Source organism: Meriones unguiculatus, chromosome 14 (genome assembly GCF_030254825.1).
Source record: "Meriones unguiculatus strain TT.TT164.6M chromosome 14, Bangor_MerUng_6.1, whole genome shotgun sequence".
In the NCBI taxonomy this organism is placed as follows: Eukaryota; Metazoa; Chordata; class Mammalia; order Rodentia; family Muridae; genus Meriones; species Meriones unguiculatus.
Window position 1 is genome coordinate 21,507,362 of NC_083361.1, and position 23,766 is coordinate 21,531,127.

Genomic DNA, 23,766 nt, shown 5'->3' on the forward strand with positions numbered 1-23,766 from the left:
TTCTATTTGTTTGTTTGTTTGGTTTTTGGTTTTCAAGATGGGCTTTTTTTGTCAAGCCCTGGCTGTCCTGGAACGTGCTCTGCAGACCAGGCTGGCCTTAAACTCAGAGATCCATCTGCTCTGTCTCCTGAGTGATGGGATTAAAGGTGTGTGCCACCATGCCCAGCTCTCTTCTTAAGAAGTTTTTTCCTTATATAAAATATAGATCAGGGGGCTGAAGAGATAGCTCAGCGGATAAGAGCACTTTACTCTTCCAGAGTTAAATTCAATTCCCGGCAACCACATGGTGGCTCACAACCATCTATACTGGAAATCTGATGCCCTCTTGTGGCATGCAGGCGTACATGCTGATAGAGTACTCACACATAAGATAGATAGATAGATAGATAGATAGATAGATAGATAGATCAATCCATCAGGTCTGGGAGATGACCCCATCAAGTGCCTCCCCGCTCCGCCCCCCACAACCACAAGGATAAGTTTGATCTCCAGAATCCACGTTCGCTTCACTGACACACGCTTGTAATCCCAGTGCTAAGGAGGTGGAGACGGGTGAATTTCTGGGGCTTACTGGCCAGCCAGGCTAGCCTGCTTGGAGAAGCTCCAGCCTATTGTTCACAAAAGGTGGATGGAAAGTGCCTGAGGACCACACCCAGTGCTGTCCTGTGACTTACACACTTCTGCATGCTGGTACACACACACACACACATACACACACACACACACACACACAGACCTGAATATACATTTATACATTCCTGGATGATGATCACTCATGATCACTGGCTCCAGAAAGGGGTCAGAGCTATGGTGGGTTTTGTTTGTTTGTTTTTCACCATAGTTGCAAGTGGCTGAAGTGGCTTCATATCACCATTGCTCCTTTACTACTCTTTAGTTTCATCATCAATAAAATGAGGTGTTATACCGGGATCATGAGACCCTCAGAGACCACCAGGAGACGACTTGATGCAAGAGAGCGTTATTACAAGAGCGATTGAACTCGGGACCCTAGTCTCGCTAACGCAGCAGTAGAGAAGCGGGACCCTGAGCCCTGAGTGAGCAGGGTTTTTAAAGGGAAAGACTGCAAGCAGGGGGACACATGCCTTGCCATTACAGGATTGGGTAAAAGTCAGAGGGGTGAGGTGACGTCCTCTGAGGCACTTAATCACAATTGCCTAAGGCACATAATCACAATTCCTATTCTTCTAAACTATATCTGGAACATTGGGGAGAATTTTCTCAGCTGATTCCCAACCGATTCTCATTGATTGCTGCCAGGGGAGATTGTCTCTATTTCTTACTAAGTATTTCTTCTGTGATATTTCCTGGAAGCTGTTGCTAGGAGAGTTAACCTTGTTTTATGCCAAATGCACATTCTGTGATATTTCCTGGTACCCGAGTTCAGCTCCCAGTCAAGATGGCTCCTCATTTCAAAATGGAGTCACCCAGGCTAACTTAAACTCTTCAAGGGATCATCCAAATTCCTTCCAGGTTTACAGTCAGGTTGTGCCTGGAAAAGCCTTCTAAAGTCAATAGGAATCACTCTTCTGATATAGTCTTTATCTCGAGGCCACTGAAAGAGCAAAATGTATATTTGGTGCTTGTCATGAGACTTGCCTGGCACATACCGAAATGTTAGGCATTAGCAGAACTGCCACTATTGAGAGTGGCAGTGGGGTATTATGGGCCATGCTGCCACTTGACTCTTTTCAGAGACCCCCAGTCAGGTGAAGATGAGGTTCTTGACTTTACCACAGAAAAGATTTTTAGGATGAGCCATTATGAAACAGAGTTGCAGTTTATTAGGAAGAGTTTGTTGTGTCTTAGCTACAGCTGTGTATAGGTTTTAGTGGATCTCCTTACCACTTAGGTAGTTCTTAAGAAAACTTTTCCTTCCTCTTTTTTTTTTTTTTTTTCGAGACAGGGTTTCTTTGTGTAGCCTTGGCTGTCCTGGATCCACTTTGTAGGTAGACCAGGCTGGCCTTGAACTCACAAGAGATTGCCTGCCTCTGCCTCCCTGAGTGCTGGGATCAAAGGCGTATGCCACCACATCCGGCTAAATGAGCTTTTTTTATGTGTGTGATTTGTCTGCATGTATGTCTATGCACCACATATGTACAGTGCCCACAGTGGCCAGAAGAGGGTGTCAGAGCTTCTAGAGCCACAGACAGTTAATAAGCTACCAAGTGGATCCTGGGGTGTGAACTCAGTTCCTTTGCCAGTATTCCCAATCATTGAGCCAGCTCTCCAGCCCAATACATGAGATTTAAGGTGGTTCTGGGGGCCCACTGGCAAGAACCACAATCCTTAAGATAAAACCATGGGTCACAAAGGTCACACAAGCAGGTTGATGCATTTTTACTGTTAGTGAGAGTCCTAGCGAATTGCAGGTTTGCATCTGGAAAAGAAGAAAGGGCGTGTGTTATCAGACCTGTAGCAAGATTTGTTGCTATTTGAACATTCTAACTTGAAGCACCTCTATGTAAAAGGAATTTGGCCTACATGTGCAGGAATTCTTGACTCCCAGTCAAGAGACTTTAGCCACACTTCTGCTAGAGGTTCTTCTTTCCCAAGTCCCCTTGTTTTTTCTTGTCTTGTTATCGTGCTTAGAATACTTTCCCCAGAGGAAGGTACTCCCAGTAAGAGCAGACATCTTGTGTGTCCCAGTGGTACAGCCCTTGCAGGAATGAAGATATTCCAAAAAGACACTTGAAAGTTTTCCTTCTTGATATCATTTTGAGGCATGGACTCCAGGAAATTGAAATTTCCCCAGGGGTCTCATGTCGGAGGAAGGAAAAGACTTAGAGCTTGTGGCCAGCCTGCAAAGGAACTTGTCTTTTTTTGTAAGTTCACGCGATTCTGCTTGTCTGTAACCTCTCAGGACAGACTGGAACTCAGTGGGTCAGTGGTGGGCCGTCTTCTTAGCTAGGCATGCCTCTTGCCCTCTGTTTAAACCTAAACCTCATGTCTGAACCCCGAAAATGGACTTCGGAGTGGGTGGGTGTCACTGGACCTCTTCTCAATGTGGCCATTTCTCTGCTTTTTACTATTTGATTGGTTCACTGAGCATAGCTTATAACAGCTCCAGGATAATTTAGCTTACTATAGGCCCTGGCTGTGACCCGGAAGAACTCTAGAAACACTCCTGAGTATAGGAAAAAATAGAATATAGAAACTCTAGAAACATCTTGGATAAACAGGGTTAAGCATCCTGTTTCTTCAAAGTCATCCAGCCTTTAGTTTCCTCGGGGTCAGATACAAGGTCACTAAGAAACCCTGGCAGTCTGTCCCTCCTCCTGAGCCCGAAGGCCAAGGCTGAAGTCCTGTCCTCAACCAAATGCACCCTTGGAACCCAGGCCTGGGCTTGCCTCTGTTGCCATGGCAGCGGCTCCGCCTCCCCCCTCGACCCTAGAGCTCCGGGACTCTGATTGGCTGGGGGGCGGGCTCTTCCTCGAGATGGGTCCGCCGCCGCCATAGTGCAGGGCTGCTCCCAGCGGAGGGTTCCGGCAGTGGCCAGTACCTCGGCGTCTCCGTGTCACCCGGCAGGCCCGGGTCTCCGGTCCGTGCCGGTGCAGGCGCCGGCATGTGGCTGTGGGAGGACCAGGGCGGCCTCCTGGCCCCCTTCTCCTTCGTGCTGGTGCTGCTGCTGGTGGTGACGCGCAGTCCCTTCAACGCCTGCGTGCTCACCGGCAGCCTCTACATCCTGCTGAGGCTCTTCAGCTTCGAGCCGGTGCCGTCCCGCCGGGCCCTGCAGGTGCTCAAGCCCCGTGACCGCGTGTCCGCCATCGCCCACCGCGGCGGCAGCCACGACGCTCCCGAGAACACGCTGGCTGCCATCCGGCAGGTGAGCCCCGCACGCCTCGGGCCTGCTCCGTCGCTGACCTTTCTCCTCCGCATCCCGGTCCCGCATCCCTCCCCACTTCAGCTAGTCCCAGAATTCCGCAGGTACTTGTAAGACTTGGTACGTGTCAGACGCTGGGGTGACTGCCAAGGCAAGGCTCCTTTGACGGGCTGTCATCAGAGTTGGAAGAGATAAGATAGGATACTTGAAGGGTGGGGGAGTGCAGTTATGTAGCCGAAGTCTAGGAGTGATAGGGAGGAGTTGCCGCGGGGTAGTGCTCTGTGAACTAGAGATTTGTGAACTGGAACTAGAATTACAAGGGGCCTTGGGGTCAGTGGGAAGTGTTCCAGGAAATGCTAATGACAAGTGGTCCTGAGATGAGGCTTATGTTGGAGTAGCAAGGTGACAACAAGCTTGTGTGTGGTCTTGGCCTCGAGGAATAGAACGAAAGCGGTGTGGATGAACTACGATGTGAACCAGGTCCGATAGGTTCTTGTCAGTAAATGGGATCGTTCTTTTTTCTCTCTTTTGAGATAGGGTTTCTCTGTGTAGCCCTGGCTCTCTCCGAACTCGGATCCACCTGCCTCTGGTGGGATTAAAGTGCTGAGACTAAAGACATGCACCACCACCACCCAGCAAGGTTTTTCTAAATCAGCCTTATTCAAGGGTGTGTTTTTGTCCTCTGCGTTACTCGCATATTATCCTCAGTTGCCTCTTCTCTTTCCAACACACCTTCCTAATCAACGCCAGCAGTCAGAATCCTGTCAATATTTGTCTGCCTTTTCCACAAGGCACCCCGGAGAATTTTGATTTCCCCTGCCCTTGTTAAGTCTTCTGTCTTCATGTTAATGTCAGCTTGCATGGCAAGAGCATTAAGGTGGATTATGCATTTATGTGTACTGTAGTCAGCATCCATACACGTTGGCTTTGCATCCGTGGATTTGATTGTAGATTTAAAAAACAGCACGAGAGTAATGTGTGGGGTGATGTCACAGCTTAACTACTTTCATAGTAATTAGTTTGCTTTAGGCCTAAGAACTGTGAGAGCGGACTTGAGGTGTACAGGAGGGCGTTCCTAAAATATATGCAAATACTACAGCTTTTATTCTTTTGTTTTTGTTGTTTGGTTTTTTCAAGACAAGGTTTCTATATGTAGTCTTGGCTGTCCTGCACTCAAACTTTGTAGACCAGGCTGGCCTCAAACTCACAAAGATCCACCTGCCTCTGCCTCCACGAGTGCTGGGATTATAGGCTAGCACCACCACTCCCAGCTGCTTTTATTCCTTTTTTTTTTTTTTCTTAAATTGTTTTGTTGTTTTTGTTTGTTTTCTGAGACAGGGTTTCAGTAGCCTAGGCTGCCCTGGAACTGGCTCTGTAGACCAGGCTGGGCTTAAACTCACCAAGATCTCCTGCCTCTGCCTTCCTAGTGCTAGGATTAAAGGCTTGCACCATCACACCTGACCTTTTAGACAGTTGTACATCTGGTCTTCTAGTTTCTTTCAGACATAGACTAAATGAGAAAACTGTGACTCCAAAACACAGCTCCTTCCAGAATAAAGCCTTCTGATTGGACATTTCGATGCTCTTTGGCATAGATTAAGATGTTTTCCAGGATATTTGGACTCTCTAGTTTCTTTATCCAGCTTAAGTAACTTGCTCATTATCCAATACTCTCTTCCTTTCAGCTGTGCAAAGAAAATACAGAGCAAGCAGGACACCCTAGTTTCAGCCCTGTCCTCAGTTTCCAGTTTGTAACATGAAAGAACAATGGTGTCTATGAAGTAGGTGATGGGGGCATCAGTGAACTATTCTATACAAACTAAAACCTAGTGAAATCCCATGTGTGAGCTATGTCCCAGGATTACAAAGATGGCCTGATGTCATGTAGAGTAAAGGTGAAAGAATTAAATCTGGGGCAAGGACAGTAGGAGGGTAACCTCTGAGTAAGTGAAGGGCAGGTGTATGCACATTGTCAGGAGAAGAAAAGCACCTGATGGTCATTGGCCCCACTTCCACTTACATTAATTGCCTTAAAAAACACTCACTGGGCACAGAGAAGGTGTCTAAGTATTTGTTGGCAGCATATTTGGCCAAGACTGTGTTTGCCTGGATATTAGTCACCGTAAATGAATGAGGAAATATATGTGTGAGACGAAAATACAGTGTTTCATGTCCTGCTGTGTCATAAGGAAGTAAGGTGAAGTTTTCTGTATGATGAGCACATCACAGGGAAATGACAGGGACTCTAACATTATGCCAGATTCCTAGTCTGAAGAGCAGATGAAATGTGACAGTTCCCCCTGCTAGAATAGCAGGTCTTTGGGGACCATTTTTTTAGCTATGACTGTATTTAGCTGCCAGTTGCAGCCTGTAGAGGACAAGGCTGTGTCCTCCCTCATGACTTGTAAAGACAGTGTTTTCGTCAGATTTGGGTTTTGTTTTGTCCTTTTCTTCCCTTCACACACTTGCAACTCATAATTTGTATTCTTAGACATTCTGCTAGGAACAACGCTGTTGTGACTGATAGAGTCTCGGCTAGGTAATTTGCTAACTACTCAAAGAAAACTAGTTAAATGTGAGATGAATGTATTAAAAACAAAAAAGCAGCTGGGCAGGTGCACACCATTAATCCCAGCGCTCTGAAGGCAGAGGCAGGTGGATCAATTTGAGTTCAAGGCCAGCCTGGTCCACAGAGTGAGTTCCAGGACAGCCAGAGCTGTTATAGAGAAACTGTCTCAAAAAACCAGAAAACAAAAGAGAGAGAGAATGTTCTGCTTTTGCAGCAGACTGCCTATAACTCTAGTTCCAAGTGCTCCATCACCTCTGGCTTCCACAGGGGCCTGCACTGTACATACCCCTCCCCCCCACAGAGACACATGCATATAATCAAAAGAATTTTTACAAATATTTTTTAAAGATACACTATTGAAAATGGTGGCAAAGAAATACAGTTCTGTCCACAGTCCGCTCCATCTGGACTGGAGGACAGCTTTAAAAGTAAAACTTATTTCTGGGTGTGGTGGTACGGGTCTTTTATCAATGGCACTCAGGAGGCAGGGGCAGGGGCCTTCTGTGAGTTTGAGGCCAGCCTAGTTATATTATCTATAGCAAGTTTCAGCCTAGCCAGGGCTATATAGAGAACCCTGTCTGAGGAGATTATGTTGTGTTCTTCCTTCTAAAAACCTCTGGTTGCAATTAGGAAAAAAAATAATAATCTAAGCTCCCTTGCTCTCTCCTGCCTACTGTCTGTCTTTTTGCTGTTTTTTGCTGTTTTTGTTGTTGTTGTTGTTTTTGTAGTGCCCAGGCTGAGACCCTAAGCTTGAAGCAAGCTATGCAAGACACCCTAAGGGTGACCAGCCTTCCCAACCCCTTTTTCTCTCTTCTCCTTTCTCAGTAGCCCTGACCTCTATGTTCCAATCACCCAGTGTTTGTTTAGGATGTTTTGTTTGGGCTTCATGGACTTGAACTTATCCACCTTCAAATGCCCTACAGAGGACTCACTGTCCATTTACCTAACTGGTGTGGGTAGAAGCTTGGCCTCCAGAAGGCTAACATGGCTGTTTGCTGGTGTTTATGGATTACTTGGGTTCTGCTGGTCAGTCTGCTTGCCACTGGCCTCATATTGGGTGGCTCTCATTGTGCTTGCCAGGTGGCCAGGGCAGCTGGAGGCATCACATTCCTAGATGCTAGCATCCAACCTAATAGGAACACTCCACTCCCCCCCCTTCTCTCTTTCTCTCTCTCTCACACACAGCAGTGCTTGTTGTGAACACAGGAGTAAGCTGAACACTGAGGCAAGAATGAGCCTGCACTAACTGTAAGGGCTTAGGTTTGGATAGCACCAGCGCCCCCTTCCTACCTGAGGCCTTTGCATTGTGTTTGCTGTTTCTCCTGCCTGGAAGAGCTGTCCCCAGGATATCCTCCTGTTAGAGCCAAGAGCAAAGCACGTTGAATGTGCTCACCCACTCTCAGAAACTCTGTGTTTTCAGAATAACCTTTTTAGGGCTTGTGGGTTTGTTTTTGTTTTTTGTTTTGGTTTAGTTTGGTTTTAATAAACTGCTTAAAAGACAATAGATAGGTATAGTGGTGACATCTTTAATCACAGCCTTCAGGAGACTGGGGTAGGAGGATTGTGAGTTCAAGACCATCTCAAACTACATCATGAGACCCTGCCAAGGGCTGAAGGACAAAGTCAGTGATAGCGTGTGTAAGATGTGGGACTGGATCCCCAGTATTACAACAGAGAGAGAGCAGAGAGCGAGCACAAACTAGTGGTCTTCATTCATGTTAGTGCTCTTTTTTAATATATGCATATATGTGTGTGTGTGTGTGTGTGTGTGTGTGTGTGTGTTCATATTTGATTGGTTGGTTGGTTTTTTTGAGACAGGGTTTTTCTGAGTAGCCTTGGCCGTGCTGTCCTGGATTCACTTTGTAGACCAGGCTGGTCTCCAATTCACAGAGATCCGCCTGCCTCTGTCTACCAGAGTGCTGAGATTACAGGTGTGTGATACCATGCCCAGCTGTTAGTGTTTTTCTTAAAATACTGTGTCTCACCTTATTTATTTGTGTTGTGATCAGATAACCTTAGTGAAGAAAAGTACAATTAAATGTCTAGTGCAGTATCAAGAAAGGGTATTGTTTGTATTATAGTGAAAGAAATGCATGCTGTATACTGAGTTGTAATTTTGTTATAAAATATAACCCATGTTGATTCACAGTATATTTTAATTTAAACTGAATAAGGTTGTAACCCTTAATATTGTAGAGCCTTGTCATCAGATAGATGGAAGCTTTCTTTACTAGAAAGGCTGAGCTTATCTTTCTTGCCATAACAGATTGCCATAATAGTGAGCAATACCAGCATTGAGCTGGGTACCGAGCTCATTATAGGCCCTACTTCCATGTCACCACTACTCGGGAGCATTACAACAATGTCATTAACGAAGAGGCTGAGGCTGAGGCAGATAGTAACTCAACCTAGGTGACAGAGCCAGAGACAGAATTAGGAGTGCGGGGGTCTCATGGTCACACGAGATGTAGCTGTATAGCTATAGAGCAGGGTAGAAGAATATTGAAATAAAGTAGAAAACCCTCCACCCTTAAACATGACCAGTCAATCTGACTCATTATCTTTGAAATGCATGCTTAAAGGGCAGAGTGCATAACCATGGTGAACCTGCCTTTTGTTAATATTTGAAGGGGCATAGAGCTTAACTATGGTGAATCTGCCTCTTTAAATGCCTAAAGGGACAGAGTGCATAACCGTGCTAAGTCTGTGGAGCGCTTACTGCACAAGCACAGCACTGCATGTTCTTCACAAGTACCTCAGTGTGCCTGGTAAGGGAGCAGCAGGGAGTGCCACTTAGGCCAACCTTGAGGTGGCTGGACCTGCAACAGAGCCATTAATAGCAAAGTCACAGCGTTTGAGAGTGCAGCCACTGCTACTGCCCGCCTTGGGTGCTGCGGGCAGACTTCTGAATCTTTGTCTCAGTCTTCTCGTCTGAAAAATGGGCTGTTACTAGTATTGCTTAAATACTGTTGGTTGTAAAAATTAAATGAGTCCATACATTTAAACATAGTAATCGCCAGGTGTGGTAGCGCACACCTTTGATCTCAGCACTTGGGAGGCAGAGGCAGGTGGATCTTTCTGACTTTGAGACCAACCTAGTCTGCAGTAGTGAATTCCAGGCCAGCCAGGGCTACACCCAAAGACCCAAAAATAAAAAATAAAACACAGTAATTCCTGGAAAGTGGAAAAGGCTAATAGATAGTAATTATCATAACTTTATCATCATGTATGTAGTAAGGCTTTTTACTGTCTGCTATGTACGCGTGCAGTGAACGAAAATGAAAACCTGATCGTAATATGCATTTCCTTTGTTCACCGTGATGGGGAAGCTAAGGAGGCGTGGGCCAGTGTGTTTCTAAGGGATAGGACTCTATTGTTTATTTACTGGCATGCTAGGGGGAGGTACGCCGCCACTGAATTTATGGTGGGGCCTAAATTCTCTTTACATGAATTCTAATGTACTTTATGGCATTTATCAACTTCTTGGCCCACAGCCAGGGCTGCAGACATGGTCAAACAGTTGTCCCTGATACACAGTCCTGGTGTTTCTGAGAGAGGATGAGGTTAAACTAACAATCTTGGTTCATTTTGTTTACACCAGAGTTGTGAAGTAGCTGAGTAACGGGGAGATAGAGCAGTCAGCACAGCTTCCATCTAAGTAGACGGACTGTAAATCTAAGTGTTCAAAGCCGCCATCGCCAGAAAACACTTGGTGCCAGAAGTCTCCTTGTTTGGTACCATGACAGTGTGAAGAGCGGCAGCTAGATCTTCTTAAGGACTTGAGAGTGTGAGGGCTGAGGCGGCGTTCACATCCGTGGGAAACAGGTTCCTCTGGGGAGCTGCCTGGAAGAGGAAAGGGACCGAAATCTGTAAGGATGGTTGCCTGCTTCAACAGCCCTGTTGCTTCTTTCAGGTTTGGACGTAAGGTGGCGGCTGAAGCTGTTGACGTTAACATTGCTGGTGTTTTTTTAAGGCAGCTAAGAATGGAGCAACAGGTGTGGAGCTGGACCTCGAGTTTACTTCTGACGGAGTCCCTGTCCTGATGCATGACAACACGGTGGACAGGACGACAGACGGGTCTGGCCGGCTGTGTGACCTGACATTCGAACAAGTTAGGAAACTTAATCCTGCAGCCAATCACAGACTCAGGTGAGTCCCTGGCGCCATCACACAGGTCCTTCAGCCACCACTTCTGAACACAGATAGACACTGGCACCTTCTGAGTGTGTTTGCTCCGGGAGAGTTTTTTCACTTTAACTTAACGGGCCTCCTAAGTAGTAAGCGCACACCAGCAACAGCAGAAACACTGTGTGTACCTGTCTGCATTGCAGGGTCTCTGGTCTCTGCAGCATTATATCTCAGGATAGTGCTGTCTAAGTTCTAGGCACTAACTGAAACTTACTCTCTGCCATCCTTTAAGTTAGAATCCAAAGCTGAAAACAATGGCTTGTCAATCCTCTTGCCTTCAGATACACCAACTCATTCTTTAAGCTGGTCAATCGTGATTCCACCATCAATAACTCACTAGATCCTTGCAACACACTTCTGGGGAGTCTTAGACTGTAAGGAGGTAAGCTCCTGAAGTAGCACTGCCCCGTCAGATGGCACTCCTCTGCTGCTGCATGCTCCAGCGTGAACGCACTTAAGATCTTGGCGTGGTTTGTAGAACTAAAGAACTGAATTATTCGCCCAAGTGGAGATAAATATTTACGCTTAAAAACTGTAGGTAGCTGCATTAATCTTGCTACAGACAACTCTGGAAAAGTTAAATGATCGACTCAAGAGTTGGCGATAAATTCCTGTAACAACCAAAATTTGATCGGTAATCCCAGCACTCGGGAAGGCAGCAGCAGGCAGATCTCTATGAGTTTGAGGCCAGCCTGGTCTACAAAGAGAGTCCAGGACAACAAAGGCTACAAAGAGAAATCCTGTCTCAGAAAAGAAAAGAAGAGAAGAGAACCAAGATTAGAGTCTTGATTTTCCAGTTTTAGTTAAAACAATAAAAAATCATGGACCCACCATACTGTTTCTGGTTGCCCTTCATGTCTCTTTCTTTTTGTTTTGTTTCGAGACAGGGTTTCTCTGTGTAGCCTTTGCTGTCCTAGACTCGCTTTGTAGACCAGGCTGGCCTCGAACTCACAAGTGATCCGACTGCCTCTGCCTCCCCGAGTGCTAGGATTACAGGCGTGCACCACCGCACCCAGCTGCCCTTCATGTCTCTTAACCCTGTAAAGATGAAAAATGTGTTTAGATGTTTAACTGGATGAGGTTCTCTAATGGTATCAAACTTACATTATCTGTGTATATGTGTGAGTGTGCGCATGAACACATATATACATATGTTCAGAGCTAGTTTTGTAAGATGTTACAAAAGAGCCCTGTTATAGATCCAACTCTCTGTCCCAAGTACTCTGGAAGATGAACAGTCCCATCACCAATCATTGCCTTTGTCTCAGCATGTCTGAGTCCCAAGGCCACCAAACCCTTCCTTCCCTTTACTGACAGCTGTCGTCCACACCCAGAGAAGCGAAACACTAGGTGATGTGCTTTGAAATGGGGCCATTTACGTCTCTCTCCTGCTGCCTTTTAAAAATGTTTCTATTTGTTTATTTATTGTATGTGTATGGGTGTTTTGCTTTGTATGTATGTATGTCTCTTATCACTGGTATGCCTGGTACCCGAAGAGGTCAGAAGAGAGTGTCGGATCCCCTGGGACTGGAGTTGCAGACATTTGTGAGCCGCCATGTAGGTGATGGGACTTAAACTTGGGTCCTCTGGAAGAACAGTCAGTGCTCCTAACTTCTGAGCCACCACTCCAGCCCTGTCTCCCTAGATAATAAAAACATGCTCATTGTCTTTAGCACAGTGTCAGTTCCCTGGCAGTGGCCAATACTCCTTGTCTGACCCAGTGATGGAGGTCTAATCCTCTAAAAGTGATTCAGACCAAAAAGAAATTAAAGTCAGCAAAGCCAGCTGTATTTAGCGCTGGAAAGAATAGCGGTAACCTGAAACTCCAGGGCCCATGCCCTGAAATTGCTCTTCCTGTTATCAGACACCTCATTGCCCTCCTGTGTTGAACTGGAGGCTGGCCTTAACATTACTAACAAATAGCCATTAGGAGGGAGTCAGGGTCAGGGCTCTGAGATAGCTGGCCACCAAGCCTAACAACCGGAGCTGTCCTCAGAATGTGTCCCATAGCATGGTGGGAGGAGAGAACCCACTTCCACAAGTTTTTCTCTGACCTCCACATATGTGCCATGGCATGTGTGGCCCCCCTCTAAATAAATAGATGTAATATCCAGATGTGATGGCTCATGCCTTTAGGAGGCAGAGGCAGGCAGATCTCTGTGAGTTTGAGGCCAGCCTGGTCTACAAAGCCAGTTTCAGAACAGCCAAGGCTGTTTACACAGAAATACCCTGTCTTGAAAAAACCAATGTGAATGAGTGGATGGATAGATGAATGAATGAAATAAAAAATTTAAGATGTCAGGTTTAAAGTTAACACAGCAAAAAACTCTGAGGGTCAGTATCGTCATTTGGATTCTGCAAAGAAGGCATAGTATTACAGTATTATCTTCATTATCTTCATGTCTTTCACAGAACTACTTTTTTTTTTAGATTTATACTTATACAAGTGCCTGCAAATATGTCTGTGTACTGCATGCATGTCTGGTTCCTGTGTAGGTGATGGAATAGAACCTGGGTCTTTAAGAAGCACAAGTGCTTTTAACTACTGAACCAACTCTCAAGCCAACTCATAACTACTTTACTTTTTTTTTTTGAGATTTTGTGTGTGTGGATAGATGTTTTGCATGCAACATATGTCTTTGCATCATGAGCATGCAGGGCTTAAGGAGTACGGAAGAGGGCAGCAGATCCTCCAGAACTGGAGCTGTCATGTGGTTGTTGGGAGCAAGCAAAGATTCAAGGCCGGGTCCACTGGAAGGGTAGCCGTCGCTCTTAACTACTGAGCTATCTCTCCAGCCCCACATAAGCACTTTTGATTCTAAAGTTATAACAGATAGCCTTCCCAATGATTGACTCCAAATGAAGAACTTGGCTTATTTTAGAACCATGTTTCAGGGAAAATAGGTATTTTGGTGTGGTGGCCTGTGCCTATGAGACTGTGTCTCAGCAAAACAAAATAAGGGATGGGAGGGGCTGGCCAACAGAACAGCAAGCTTAGGGCTCTCTCTCTCTCCATGGAGTGGACATCAGCACAAGTGGCTTGGTAACATGTAATTATCCATGCACTTTTTCAAGTCAAGATCTAATAGTAGTAGGTTGAAATGGGCACAGATTAAAGCATGTAAAGTGAAACTTCATTGTGGGAGGAAGGCTGATTTGTTGTGCATCAGGCACATAAGCTTCATCTTCTTTAGCAGAATATCTGTTCTTTTAGGCCAGTGGTTCTCAACCGTCCTAATACTATGACCCTTTAATACAGTTCCTCCTGTTATGGTGACTTTCCCCCAACCATAAAATTATTTTGTTGCTTCTTTGTTACTGTAATTTTGCTGTTATGAATTATAATGTAAATATCTGTGTTTTCGGATAGGCTTAGGCGACCCCTGTGAAGGGTCATTTGACAACCCTCCCCCCGAAAAAAGGTCACGATCTGCAGGTTGAGAGCCACTGTTTTATGCAAACAGCTATATAGCAGCACAGCTAATAATAGAGACTTATATGCTAGGATGTTTTTTTCCTACTTAAGGAAGAATTTACTTAAAATCAAGTCCCTGAGTTCTCGGCAGGTGGGTGTGCTCCTCTGATGAGCAGGTTACTAGTGTGTTACCAGTTCTATGGAAGTGCCATCACTCACATGGCGGAGCTGTTGCTGTTGCTTTTTGGTTCAGTACCTGTAGTAAATTACCTGGCTGTGGTGTGGTTGAAGAAGGGGAAAGCACTTTTGGCTTTTGTTTGGGAGACGTGTGTAAAACATCCTTTCCAACAAGCCTTGCTCTTTTTCTGTGCTCTCTACTGTGAGCCATTCCTCTCTCCTCTCTTGCAGAAATGAGTTCCCTGATGAAAAGATCCCTACCCTGAAGGAAGCCGTTACAGAGTGCCTCAAACATAACCTCACAATCTTCTTTGATGTCAAAGGCCATGCAGATATGGTACAGTTCATTCCATGGACTTTGCTTTTTTAAAAAGATGTCTTATGTAAGGCTGATCATTTTCAAAACTAATCATTTTTAATTTATTCTTTTTCCCTGTTTTTATAAGTTATACTAGACTTACTTAATGGAAGTATAAAATGCAGTTTACCTGTTTGAAGTTTTGGAAATGTTTCCTTTTGTGGAGCCTTTTAGTAACTCCTGCAACAGAGCAGCAGGGTCGGGTTTTACAGACATTTCCAAAAGCTACAATGCAGACAGGAACAAGGCACTTCTGCAGCAGACCTCTCCCGCACACAAAGGAGTTAAGAATTGCCCACAGGCCAGTTCCTCGCATCTGCTTCATGGGGTGAGCGCATTGGATAGGGACCCGCCTTTAAAAGGAAGCCCTGTACTCAGAGCTTCTGACAGTGTGTGGGACAGAAGTGTCTCTCTGTGTGATGCCGTCTCTACGTGCAGTTCTGGTATTGAGCTGAGCATCTATACTTTTCTCAGAAGATTACTGCATTTTTTCAAATGTGTATAAAATTCCAAAAAACAAAAATTTGGAACACGTGCTTGTGTCCACAAAAGCCTGTTGCATTGGGAATCACTGGTAAAACAAGTTCTGATGATCCTTGTCTAGTAAGCAGCTTTTCCAAAACAAATACTTGTCCCTCTTGGGACAACCTGAGTATTTTTCCCATTGCCATAGTTGTTAGTGCTCATCACTGGAGGAGAATTCTTACTAATCGCAGGAAATAATTTAAACCAGTTATTAGAACCAGAAGTCTGAGCACAAGTGTGCTCTTGAATCTTACTACAGTCAGCTCCCATTTTGAAGGAAAGAGGAGAATATAACAGTTATTATCCCAGTAAACCGATGGTTACAGGGGTTTAGGTTTTCCTACCAACCGGAATCTCCTGAAGCACCTATCCTACTTAAAATAGGCCGACTTGAGGATTTTACAGGCCTCATCAAGGCAGGAATGCTGACGATGTCTAGCATAAGGGCCAAGTAAATTTCTAAATATTTGGTGTCCCGGATTGAACCTGGGGCCTCACCCATGCCGAATGTGTGCCTGCCACGCAGATGCGCATACAGCCACAATGCATGTGTTTTTAGAGAGCGCCTCGGGCTTTGTTGCTTATGGACATTCACCCTGGAGCCAAGGGAGCCCTGATGGGTCCCACAGGTCACCCAGAGTGCTGTCCTTCATGTCCGGTTTGGTTTGTGTGTTTGTTTGTTTGTTTGTTTGTTTAATGGGGGATGGGAGTAAGAAGAAAACCCTTCCAAAGCCTTCAGTCTCTTGTCTCCAGAAGGGTGCTTACCGTGTTCAGCCAAGGTTGGGTAGAACACCGCTATCTCACTGATCAAGGTGGCAGGACCAGGGTAGCTGTTGGCAAGAACACTAAGTTAATAGAGCCCTGAAGCCAAGGGTACAGGCTTCGGGGCCTGCCAGACCTCGACAGGTCTTGCTACAGGGAAACTCGACATGTTCCACTTTTCTTTGTGGCTAGAACGGGAATAACGAAACTGCCACATGGGGTTGTGAGACCATAAGTTCTCACCCAGTTTGTCAGTGAAGGGGAGGCAGGGCCATGTAACTTCTGTGTTCCTTTCTGCTTCAGGGGAGCGTGTCATGCTCCAGCGACAGTGATGATGTCTGTGCTGTCTGGTGGCTCCTAACTGTTAGTTGCCACTAACATTCATTCAGAAGCGATTGTAGATATTAGTTTTGAAACTATTTCTTCCTTGCCTATTAGCTGGGTTACATAGACAGAGACTTATGTTCCTCTTGGGGAGACTTGAGAGACTTCTAGCTTTCCCCCATACCATTCCCCCCCCCCCACTTCAGCTGCTTCCCCTGTGTTCTCCATGGTGGATGGTGGGTCCTTTCAATCGCCTGTCCTGGGCAGGTCACCCTCTGGAGTCCCCTTCTGGGAGCCTCAGGTTTCTAGGCTAGGCAGATTGTGGTCATGAAAGAACTCTTTCTAGTGGCGAATCCAGAGCCTGCGGAAGGACGTTTGAAGCTTTGCTTTCAGCTTCTTCTGGCCCATAGCTTGCCACAGTGCCCCAAACTGTGGCTCCTGATGAACCTCTCAGTGTGGTGGTAATACAGCAGCACCTGGCTGCTTCCTTCTGCTGCGATGACTTTAAAAATACCTCAGTGTCAGTGAAGGCGGCCACTACTTTCAGCATCCACGTGTGCGTGCAGCGTTAGCAAGCTGCTGATTCAGTCACTAGCATTTGAGCTCCACATGTAACAGCTGCTTGCTGGCATGTGGTGTTCTGGTAGATTTTAACTGTGTGACTCTATGTGCAGGCTTCTGCTGCTCTAAAGAATATATACATGGAATTTCCAGAGCTGTACAATAACAGTATGGTCTGCTCATTCTTGCCAGAAGTCATCTATAAGGTAAGATAGACGTTTCTTTGTATGTCACGTGGGGTAGTTGCTGGAGGTAACAGTGGGTTCTGCAAGCATAAGATAGATGCCTTCCCTGAACTGAATGCAGCCAGTCAAGAGGCTGTTCCTCTGTGAGCAGGGAAGTCCCCCAGGGGCGCTTGCCCTCGCTGCTTTCTTGTGTGCATAGCCCCTCTTCTAAGCATCTTGTCTTAGCCAGGCACTTTAGTGTCCTTTGTGTTACCTTCCTAAACATCAACAGAACAGAATGTGAGTCCACAGCCCCACGTCCAAAAAGGTTACAGCAAAACATGCCTTAAAACTGACTCTTGCCAGTGTTGTAGGACTCGCTCAGCATCCCAACACTTGAAGATGGAGGCAGGAGGATTTGAGTTTGAGATCTGCCTGGGCTGTATAATGAAACCCTGTCCCAAACAAAACAAGACCTCTCGGATACAGTGTTTCAGATGCACATGAAAAATGTTTAGTACTGGAACCCCCTTTAGCCATGATCTTGCTTGTTTCCTCTCTGCCCCACTGATCTTCCCCAAGAAGCCCTTGCTTAGCTTCAGATCATCATAGATCAGAAAAATAGAAATTTTCCTGTCTCAGAAGTTCCATGAATGCTTTTAACTTTTTTCAAATAAAAAGTAGATATTTATATTTTTTAAATGCTCAGTTGCATTAATATCTAAATAAGGTATTCATTTTCAATCTTAAAATCTGCAATTTTGCTTTCCTCCCTCTCTCCTTTACTTCTTCACCCCTATCCTTCCTCTAGAATCCAGATGTCTGTGTCTGAAAGTGCATGTGTGTGCATGTGAGCATGTGTGTTGCTAAGGAAACGCTCTGCCACTGGGCTGTGTTTCTTGTCCTGCAGTTATTTATGCTGTTGCATTTGTCCATGTTTGGTGATGGCGCGCGTGTGATTTTACGGACTCTGCCCCACTTTGCTTCCTGTAAGCTAGTGGCTTGTTCTGGGAACTCACGCAGTTCAGGTTGCTCTTTCTTAGCAAGGTCCTGTCTTAGTAGGGGTTGTGTGCCCTTCAGGAGGCACAGTTCATCTCTTGGCCTGCAGCTTTATTGTGGGGTTCCTGGTGTTCATTGGCCAGGTCTGTCAGTTTACTAGGAAGTTAAGAAATGTTAATATTTTATTCAGAATCTAAAATTCATCAGTCAATGAGACCCCTCCTGATCTATCATTTACTTCCACTGTAGGCAGAGAAATTTCTTAATCCTTCTCTTCATTTACTAGTTTCCAAAATTATGAGTTCATCTCTGGCACCCTTCCACTATGGTCAACAGAGCATGCATTGAAAATGTTTGCAGTGGGGTGGTGCAGGCCAGTATAGAAAAGGTCATGGGGTTTACAGACATGTGGAACCCAGGCTTGCCAGGCTCTCTTGACCACAGAGGCCTTTTGAGCCTGTGGAGCTGAGAGCACAGCCTGGGATACCTCTCCCAGGCTGCCCCATTCCTGTCCTGCCTCTCCCCAGTCTCCTCACAGCCCTTCCTCTTCGCTTCCTGCCTCAGTCCTGCCTGCCATGAACAGCGTTGAAATTAACCAGCCCATCTTGAAATGATCATTTCTCTATCCTCATTAAGTTCTGAATTCAAATTGCTATTTGATTAATTTGATGAAAAGTCTGTCTTCATAGCATTATTAAATGTGGTCTTAAAAGTTGGGCATCATGGTGGTGCACATCTGTAACCTCAGGCTTTTGGGAGTTTGAGGCAGGAGGATTGGTGTGATTGGCCAGCCTGAGCTACAGAAGACCCTGTCTCCAAAAACCTAGACAAATAAACAAATAAAACTTGACCCTGTGGTTGACATTTTCTCTCTCACCTACTGTGTTTGTTTCTGACTAAACCCAGGGCCTTGTGCATACTACCAACCTGCTACTGAGCTCGCTCCCCATCCCAGTTCTGCCAGCTAGATGGGAGTGCAGTTCCTGTAGGGCTGTGAGAAAGATGTCCTCGGTCGTACTCCATATTGAAGCCCTACATTTACTGTATTTGTTCTCAAAGGATTTGTGAGAGATGACATGCTTAGTAGCCATGGGGCTAGGCACTGTAGCCTTCTCGTCAAATGAATATTTGGTAAATCTAAAATACTGAGAAATTACAACTTAAGAGACGATCATTTTATTTTCCAAAATTCCTTTTCAGATGAGACAAACGGATCAGAAGGTAATAACAGCCTTAACTCACAGACCTTGGAGCCTGAGCCACACTGGAGACGGGAAGCCTCGCTATAAGTCCTTCTGGAAGCAGTCCACGTTTGTGGTGTTGGACATCTTGCTAGACTGGAGCATGCACAATATCTTGTGGTACCTGTGCGGGATTTCAGCCTTCCTCATGCAGAAGGATTTTGTCTCCCCGTAAGTTGGAGGTTGTTTGTCTCTGGGCCTCCCGTGTCCCGAGTGCTCTTTCTGGGAAGGAGGCGTTAAAGAAGTGAGCAGACTGGGTTGTTTCTAACTCACAGATCGTGCCCTCTCCCCAGCTGTGTCTGGTAAGTTAGAGTGCCAGCTGCTAGAGGTGTGTGGGAAGACGTCAGGTGGAGTCCACTTAGTCACCACAGGCTGCCCAGATAGATGGTCTCGATTTTATAGGTTTTATTTGTTTCTGCTTGTTTGTGTGGTGTTTGTGTGTGTGCGCATGCCTAGAGCTCACGGATGCAGCTAGTCCAGCTAGCCTACTTTTCCTTGGGACCTGTCTCCACCTCCTGAGCGCTGGAATTACATGTGGGCTGCCATGCCGCCCAGGTTTCATGTGGGGACAGGGACCCTACCCTGACTCATGCTCGAATGACAAGCCCTTTTTATTATTATTAGTTTTAAGATAATAAACCACAGTTTATTATACTACGTCAATCGTTCACTATATCCCTAAGTCCTTGCTGAATATGTAAATGTGTAAATATGAGCTGACACATCAGAGCTCACTTCATCAACCACCTTCTTAGTTTTGTTTTAGTGGTTTTGCCTAGCAAGCACTTTACAGTAAGCCATCTCCCCAGCTGGGGTTGCTTTGTGTTTGTTTTTGTTTTTTGAATAAGATTTCTCTGTGTATCCCTGGATGTCCTGGAACTCACTCTGTAGACCAAGCTGGCCTCGAACTCACAGAGATTTACCTGCCTCTGCCTCCCAAGTGCTAGGATTAAAGGCCTTGTTCTACCGTGCCCAGCCCCAGCCATATTTTATAGCATATTTTAAAGAAAAAAAAAATGGAAGTGATGGTGAGAGTGGGATTGTGCTGCTTATGATTGGCTGCCTTTGAAAACTAGACAGGACAGCGCTGCAGCAGAAACCTGCTTATGGGCACAGCCTATGGCTCCCATTCTCCCTTCTGCTCATCTCCTTCGGCCTGTCTGTCCTCTCACCTGCTGACATCTCTTGAGCCTGTGTTTTGGCAGTTTTACAGCTGTATACCCACTGTCTAACTCCATAAGACTTACAGCATTCAGTTCAGCAGCCATTTGGTTATAGCCAACAGTGCTGCCAGGTGCTCTTTGAGGAAGCTGAAGGTGCAGTGGTGAAGAAACAAGGCCATGCTCTCTGCCTCCTGGAGGTTAGTGTTCAGTAGGACAGGGATGCCAATCCAATGTGGAGGCCAGTCAATAGAAAACCACAGCGGAGGGCTGGAAAGATGGCTCGTGGGTAAAGGGCTTCTTGTGCAAGTATCAGGACCTGACTACAGATCCACAGCACCATGTGAAAACCAGTGCAGCTGCATGTGTCTGGAACCCTGGTGTTCAGGAGCTAGACCAGAAGATCCTGGGGACCAGTCTAACTGGAGCTTCAAGCCCCGGGTTCATTGAGAGACCCTGTCTCAAATAAGATGGAGAGCATCTGCAATAGTGAAAGACAACCCACACCAGCAGCTTCCAGGACAGCAGGGCACAGACCTTTTACTCTGACCTAGTGTGGAACAAGGCGGGGATTCCAGGGAGGGAATGATAATTGTTACCATGGTGGCACAGGCCTGCAATCCAAGTAACTCTGGAGGTTAATGTGGAAAGATTACAAGTTCAAGACTAACGTGGGCTACAGTGAGAACTTGTTTGAAAAGAAAGGAGGGCTGTGATTCAGTTGAGTAATGAGTGCCTCCCTGCTTGTCCAAGGCCTACGTTCAAACTCCAGCTTCTCCGCCAGCTGATTGGTAAAGAATATCCAGCCCTGCTGCTGTCAGGGAGGGCCAGTGTTGTGGGGCCCCGTGAGGAAGTGGGCATGGTAGAGGATGAGAGACGCACACTTGTGTCCCTTTTATCTGGCCTCCCCAAAATGGTTGCGGGGCATCTTCGTTCAGGGAGTCTCAGCTACACACAGGATAGCTCATGTGTTGTGAGAAATAACCAGCTCTGGAGTATGCCCTGTGGGCCTTTCGTCTGTCTGGAGTCACTGAGTCATCTTGGACCTGTGGATCTGAGAAGATGTGATTGTTCTAGGCTTGCTGTTTGAGGGCACATCAACTACCTTTTTATCGCCACCTTTCCCCTCGCCTGGGAATGGAGACACTCAGGATACGGTCAGTGACTTTCAGGAGTTGTGCAGCTCACCAGGATATACAGGGCAGCATGCTGGAATTGAAGGGAAGAGAGGGAGGAGCAGAACGCAATGGGAGAGCCTGTTCTGCAATACAGAAAGAACTGAGGCAGTGTGCTTGCTGTAAGAGGACAGAGACAGGCCAGGCCCAGTGTCAAGGACTTGGTGACTGTCTGAAGTGTTTGAAGCTGGGGTGATGTAAAGGAGGCACACAGCATGCTGTGTTCCTAACACTCTGCTGACTGTTAGGAGCTTAGGGCACCCTAGGCTCTCACCATTCTCCTGACTGTATTAAGAGCAGAGGGCACGCTGGGCTCCCAGCCTTCTGACTGCAGTAGGAGGTCAGCTGGAGGCTCTCTGGGAACTGTTGACACTCACGGAACACATTTGACTTCTCTCAATTCCAGGGACAGCTGCCCACTCTAACATAATCTATTTTTCTCTTTCCTCCAGGGACTATTTGAAGAAGTGGTCAGCTAAAGGAATCCATGTTGTTAGTTGGACAGTCAACACTTTTAATGAAAAGAATTACTATGAGTCCCACCTTGGGTCCAGCTACATCACTGACAGCATGTTGGAAGACTGTGCACCTCACTTCTAGACTCCCTGGGAGGAAACACAGTTGCAAAACTGCCTGGAGGCCTCTTGCAGGGACATCAGAACTCTGTTAGCACAAGCCCTGGGGACCCTGGCTCACACTAGCAATAGTCATATTTTCACCCCGACAAGCAGAAACTAGGCGTGGCAGCCGTGCTCCAGGGAAGGCTCAACACTTGTCCTTAAAAATCTGGATCTGCAAAAAGACAGGGTGGCCCCACCCCAACCCCGCTGAGGGTACAGAGCCATGAGGATGAGCAGAGTGGGTCCTGCAGTTAGGACGCAGGCACCAATGCATGGAGCTTGCACGATCACTCCAAGTTGACTTTTTAAATCTTGCCATACTTCAGTAATTCACTTATTTCCAATATTTGTTGTCAACTCTGTTAACAGCAACTGTAGGTGACAAACGTGACCATACTAATAAAATCATTGAAAGGTGAACAGAGGGCAAACTGTGTACCAAGCCTCTCTGGTCCTGCGGTGGCGGGGATTCCGGGTCAGGGGAGGCGGGTGTTGGGGGTTGCCCTGTGCATCCTGGAGGCCTCACCCCCTACTGCTTTAGTCTCAGGGCGAAAGAAGCTTTGATCACTCTGTGGCCGGCTGTCATAAGCACTTCCGACCACCAGGGGGCAGAGCGGCAACTTTCCCGGCTTGCTCGGACGCTCAAGCACACACAGGTTCTTGGGTAAATGGTTGAACTTCTGAGGATCTGGGGCTGCTCCTGCTCTTCGTTTCTCAAACGCACATGTACAGACCTGTGGGCAGGGGGGACAGCCTGGAAACGTCAGGGACCAGGGCCTCAGGAGAACCACTATTCCTTTTTTGCTCTAGACTAGGAACCAGATGAGGCATCTATATGCACAATCATCTGTGACCCTCAGGCAAAACTTATGGATGTGTTAGCATCATCTTTCGTGATGAGGGAGCTAAGGCACTGCAGTTAGTCACATACCTGAGTTCATAATATGGAATGAGGGGAAAGGTGGCGATAAAAAGGTAGTTGATGTGCCCTCAAACAGCAAGCCTAGAACAATTACATCTTCTCAGATGTAATTGAGGTCCAAGATGACTCAGTGACTCCAGACAGACGAAAGGCCCACAGGGCATACTCCAGAGCTGGTTATTTCTCACAACGCATGAGCTATCCTCATGGATAATGCAGTGATTCACTGCAGAGACCACTCAATCTTCGTTATCATGTAATGATAATGATATGAGGGACTCAAAAATATGAAACATTTCCATCGATGGTTTTGGTGTGCTTTAAAGCCCACACAGATTAAATTCAACTACTCCTTCATACCCCAGAGCACTGGAGACAGTGCACGAGAGGCAAGAAGAGGGTGGGAAGAATGGGAGAGCTGGTGGAGAGCTCTCTGGGTGTAGGAGACTGGAAGGGAATATTACAGCTTGGTGGAGATATGGGCAAGAGCTTAGAGGGGAGAGGGAAAGGAGAGAGGGGAGGAAGGAAGGGGCAAGAGAAGGACAAGGAGAGAGAGGGATAAAAGTGGAGAAAGGAGAAGAACCTAAGTGGGACAGGAAAGGGAGTAAAGGGGGAGGGATTTCCTGTAAGGGCAGGAAAGGTTAAGAGCTGAGGAAAGATGGAGAAAAGTGAAGTTAAAAAGGAGACAGGAAAGGGGTGGAGGGACACTGGGGAGGGGAAAGTGGGGGAGGATGATGGAGTGAGGAGAAAGAAGGGCAAAGGCAT

At 46.4% G+C, this 23,766-nt stretch overlaps 1 protein-coding gene across 3 annotated transcripts; it reads left to right on the forward strand.

The window, feature by feature from the left end:
• Positions 1-3,449: 3,449 nt before the first annotated feature.
• On the forward strand, positions 3,450-22,499 carry Gde1 (glycerophosphodiester phosphodiesterase 1). 3 transcript variants are annotated; one of them, XM_021648784.2, is made up of 6 exons: positions 3,450-3,844; positions 10,384-10,559; positions 14,422-14,527; positions 16,834-16,926; positions 19,084-19,295; positions 21,912-22,499. In XM_021648784.2, exons 1-6 carry the CDS (start codon positions 3,584-3,586, stop codon positions 22,057-22,059), a joined length of 996 nt encoding a protein of 331 aa, XP_021504459.1. In that variant the 5' UTR covers positions 3,450-3,583; the 3' UTR covers positions 22,060-22,499. The 3 variants fall into 3 exon arrangements, with proteins under 3 accessions (XP_021504459.1, XP_021504460.1, XP_021504461.1); XM_021648785.2 differs by having other exon boundaries at positions 3,705-3,844; positions 10,388-10,559; XM_021648786.2 differs by lacking the exon at positions 3,450-3,844 and adding an exon at positions 3,925-3,945.
• The last annotated feature ends 1,267 nt before the right edge of the window (positions 22,500-23,766 follow it).

Coding starts and splice junctions, on each gene's coding strand:
- Gde1 (XM_021648784.2), top strand. CDS start 3,584: ATGTGGCTGTGGGAGGACCAGGGCGGCCTCCTGGCCCCCTTCTCCTTC. Junction 14,528..16,833: donor TCAAAGGCCATGCAGATATG/GTACAGTTCATT, acceptor CTCTATGTGCAG/GCTTCTGCTGCTCTAAAGAA. Junction 19,296..21,911: donor CAGAAGGATTTTGTCTCCCC/GTAAGTTGGAGG, acceptor TCTTTCCTCCAG/GGACTATTTGAAGAAGTGGT.